General features: G+C 36.3%; 1 protein-coding gene and 1 long non-coding RNA gene across 2 annotated transcripts in view; one reads left to right on the top strand and one right to left on the bottom strand.

Annotated features, from left to right (window-relative positions):
* The window catches only part of LOC106941477 (uncharacterized), a 14,593-nt gene extending 11,331 nt beyond the window's left edge, over positions 1–3,262 (top strand). The window contains exons 2-3 of the long non-coding RNA XR_001423371.1: positions 2,584–2,586; positions 3,250–3,262. This is a non-coding gene — a long non-coding RNA (uncharacterized LOC106941477). The remainder of the gene's footprint in view (positions 1–2,583; positions 2,587–3,249) is intronic.
* Positions 1–3,983, bottom strand: part of LOC106941476 (tissue factor-like) — a 19,173-nt gene that overhangs the window by 7,336 nt on the left and 7,854 nt on the right. The window contains exons 3-5 of the mRNA XM_015024524.1: positions 3,136–3,225; positions 2,243–2,352; positions 762–940 (exon numbers count right to left, since the gene is read on the bottom strand). Coding sequence (XP_014880010.1) covers positions 762–940; positions 2,243–2,352; positions 3,136–3,225 — 379 coding nt within the window. The remainder of the gene's footprint in view (positions 1–761; positions 941–2,242; positions 2,353–3,135; positions 3,226–3,983) is intronic.

Here is a 3,983-nt window from a genome sequence, read left to right as displayed (position 1 = left end):
TATATATACCAGGCTAGTGATGAATGGAAGATTGGAGATTGGCTTGTAGTTCTGCAGTAGGAACTACTGATCCAGATTGCTCTGTTTTATCAGTGGTGTGATAACTGTTGTTTATAAAACCTGGGGGTAAAACACCTGTTAGAATACTATTTGAATGAGATTACAAGCAGAACTTTCTTTGGGAAAGCTCTCTGTAGGATATCAAGACAACAGGAGTTTAATTCATGTATCGTTTCTTCAAAGTTGTCTTAGTTGAGTTGGCAGAATTGTGTTATTTTTTTCCAGATTTGTGTAGATTCAGCATAGCACTGATGAACTGACTGACCCTCTAATCTACAGAAATAGCTCAGTAAAAAGTGTGCAAATTCATGGCAGGCCCCGGTGGTGTTGAGTTTGGGTTCTACAATGACTGCAGGATTTGTTAGTCTCCCAAAAGAAGACCTTAAGAGGTGCTTGTTTTTATACATCTACACCAACAAATACATGCAATCAACCATTAAAACGTGATAAACTTTTGTGAATGCACTATGGAATAGAATAGACTATACTTTATATCCCCAAAGCGATCTACAAAGAATAGGCCAGTAAAAGATTTGAGGGGCACAAACAAGAGGATGATCCTCCAGAGTGATGATTGTTACTGAACTGAGGTTTTAAAAACATTTAAAAACAAGGAGGGGTTGACCATCATCACAGCTGTTGATATAAAATAGAGTTTCTAAAGCACTGACATAGATACTGTTCTCAAATAAGCAGCATACCTTTCCTGTGCTTCCAGACTTGTAGTAGCTGATCTTATACTTGAGATCATTTTTCAGAATGTCCTTGATGGTCTGCTGCTTCCCTCCCTCAGAGATGGATGTCAGCGGATGTGTGATATTGAGAATGACGGTGCCCTCATCAACATCCGTGAGGGAAAATTCCAAAGCGCTGATATTGCCTACCAATATGAGACAGCAGTGATAATGAGATGTTTTGTCTGGCTTAACATGTCAGAAATCAGGGAAAGTCACATCACAGGTACAGAAGCTAAGCGAGTCCACATATCACTCACTCACAATGGTAAATATTTTTAGTGCTTACAATGTCGATTGAGTCAAAAAATTATAATGATCAGTTTGACGTGTTCTAACTTATTATGCCTGGTATCCATGTCGATTATTTTCTTCAGACGTAAAACACAATAAAAATAGTTTTATATATGTATACTAACACTTTGTATAACTCAAAGTATTCAGCTAGGAAAATCCTGATTATTAAGGATATGTTTGTTTTGTTAGTGTTTAAAAGTTGTTAAAAGATATAGTAGCAGTAATAGCAGTAGCTTCAGTTGTCACTTGATCAAATAGAACCTCACACTGAGCCCGGTTCTGGTTCTGTTAAAGGGGAGTTTTCCTCTCCACTGTTGCTACATGCATGCTCAGTCTGAGGGATTGCTGTGAAGCCAGTCCCTCAGACTAAGAATGCATGTAGCCATTCCTCAGGGATTGATAACAATCAATTTACAATGTATGTAGTTGATTTGGAATCTGTTGCATGATTGCTTTGAACTGACCATTTTTGTAAAATGCCTTTAGATTATGTGTTGTGAATTTGTGTTACGTAAATATTTTTAAGTAAGTATTTATTTTTAACTAAATGTACCATCTGCAACCTGTCCAGGGCATAACCCTGCTGGAGATGGGCACCTGCACCCCCAACAACCCCACTAGGAATAAAAGTGTAAGATGATGGATGGATGGATGGATGGATGGATGGATGGATGGATGGATGGATGGATGGATGGATGGATGGATGGATGGATGGATGGATTAGTAGACTTACCTTGAACTTAAAAAGATTGAACAGATTGGATTTTATGCCAAAATGTGGTTTACCTGTGCACTTTGTGTATTGGTTATGTGTAATCTCTTAGATATTTCACTTTACAGTAGTTGGTTCCTGAAAGTGATAATTTGATAAGTGTCAATGGACTGACCAGAAAAAGTGTACATTTCTTGTTTTTAAGTTTTTGGAGTTGTCAGTTTTCATTTTCTTTTGATTAAATATAAAAGGATTAAAGGGTCAGAGTGCGTTGACCATTGCATCTCAGTTCTTTCCCAGGAGGGGAAGTTTTAGTCATGAGCCATTAACGGTTCAGAGTGGAATGTGGATTAGCCAGAAATTCAAAAATGGAAGAAAATGCAAAAGCTCTTAAGTGCTCACATGTCTGTGTGTGGGTGTTTGGTAATGTGATACCTACTCTCTTTGTAGGGGTTAAACATTGGGGCATAGGTGTGAGGGAAGTCATAGTCCGAGCCAAACTCATCAAGAAGGTGCTCAGAGTCTGCTCTGATATCAGCTTCATAGTTCCTGTGAAGACAGAAAATCTTTCCTAAATTTTCTCTCTTTCTGGGATTTGTTTCTTCTGTACTGAGCAACTGCCAACCCCCATCCAAACTCACACAGTTTGCCTGACTGATTTTAACTTCAGCATTTACTTTGACTTTTAAAGCCGCTCACGTGTCTGGGTTACGAGTTGTGATGCAGGCAGCAAACCTTAGCACATCAGTTCCTGTCTGCATTTCAATGAAATTTGATCAGGCAGTTTAATTCTATTAATTTTATCTTCATGAAGTCAATTCATAGCACATGTTGTCTCAAAGACAAGGCCGTGGTATTTTTGGGGGATATTTTTCAAGGCATCTAACACCCTAAGCAGAAAACATTGAATTAACAAAGACAGGAAGCAACAGGAAGATAATAGTTATAGCTGCTAATTTTATTTCTTCAGACATGATGCAACACATATAAATATAGACATATAGAATAAAAGGTGAATATTTCTGAATTGCCAAGTTTTATGATGATTTTTGAGAAGTTTACCCTTTCTAAAGTTTTTCTATAACATTTCAACTGCTTTCATAAAAGAATATTACATTCCTTTATCAAATTTAAAATGAAATCCCTTCAAGTGTTTATTAAAAGTACCTTTGTCTCTTGAGTTTTACAAGAGATGGTAGAAGTTACTTTAACTCATCATAATGAATTAATGGTGATAGAAAAGACAAGTAAAAAATAAAATTCTCCGAGAAAAAATATCTATTTTATAAAATAAACTGTGAAAAGTTTTAAATGTCATCAGTAAGGTCTCACTTGTCTGATGCTTCAAGCTCCCGAGTCAAATCACATTCAGTCTCTGATGTTCTGGAGCAGTGATCAACATCCATCCAGTTGTCATGATTTCTGAAAGGTTTATGACACAATTAGATTTTAACAGAAAAAAACCTCCAAACATGACAATTATTTTAAACCAAAGAAACAAACAGCTGATGTTGCAAACAAAAAGAGGTTGGATGAAGTCATTGTTTTGTAAGTCACAAGTAAATCTCAAGTCAAATTTTAACTGAAGTTCCTAGTAAACACATGCAAGCCCCAAGTCAAGATAAAATCCTATACTTTTGATTTCAAGTATTAAACAAGCCATTCGATCAATTACTTTTATTAATTACTGGGTAATAATTCATAACATCTGAATTTGAATTCCTAAAATAATTTTGAAAAGTGTTGTTGATTGCCTGAACAACCAGTGATAGAAGCTGAACTTCAACATGTCTGAAAATTAGTAATGATGTTGTTTTTTTCTGGAAATATTTGCCAAAAAAATTAAACAGTCAGAAAACAGGAAAAAAAATATTCTCCAGAAAAAAAGCCAAAATAAATCAATTTCCTATAGACATTGCAAATGTCAACCAACTGAAACAGAGAAGCGGATTCTTAGAGACTCCCTGTCTCTAACTTTTTTTTTGGGGGGGGGGGCAAAATGAATGTTTGTAGCTGGACATAGACGACAACACCATCGGTAGCCTACAGGCTACTTGTTAACAAGCTTAAGGTGCTGCGTTGGTATTATCTAGCTAGTCATCTTTTAGCTAACTTTACCTGCATCCAACAGCTTTACTCAACTCAGTCGGTTAGTTTGGAGGAAAAACTGTGAAAAGTTC

Source organism: Poecilia latipinna, unplaced genomic scaffold (genome assembly GCF_001443285.1).
Source record: "Poecilia latipinna isolate Pla-1442-1.1 unplaced genomic scaffold, P_latipinna-1.0 Scaffold3692, whole genome shotgun sequence".
NCBI lineage: Eukaryota > Metazoa > Chordata > Actinopteri > Cyprinodontiformes > Poeciliidae > Poecilia > Poecilia latipinna.
The sequence above is the reverse complement of the archived record's forward strand: the minus strand, read 5'-3'. Positions and strand labels throughout refer to the sequence as shown.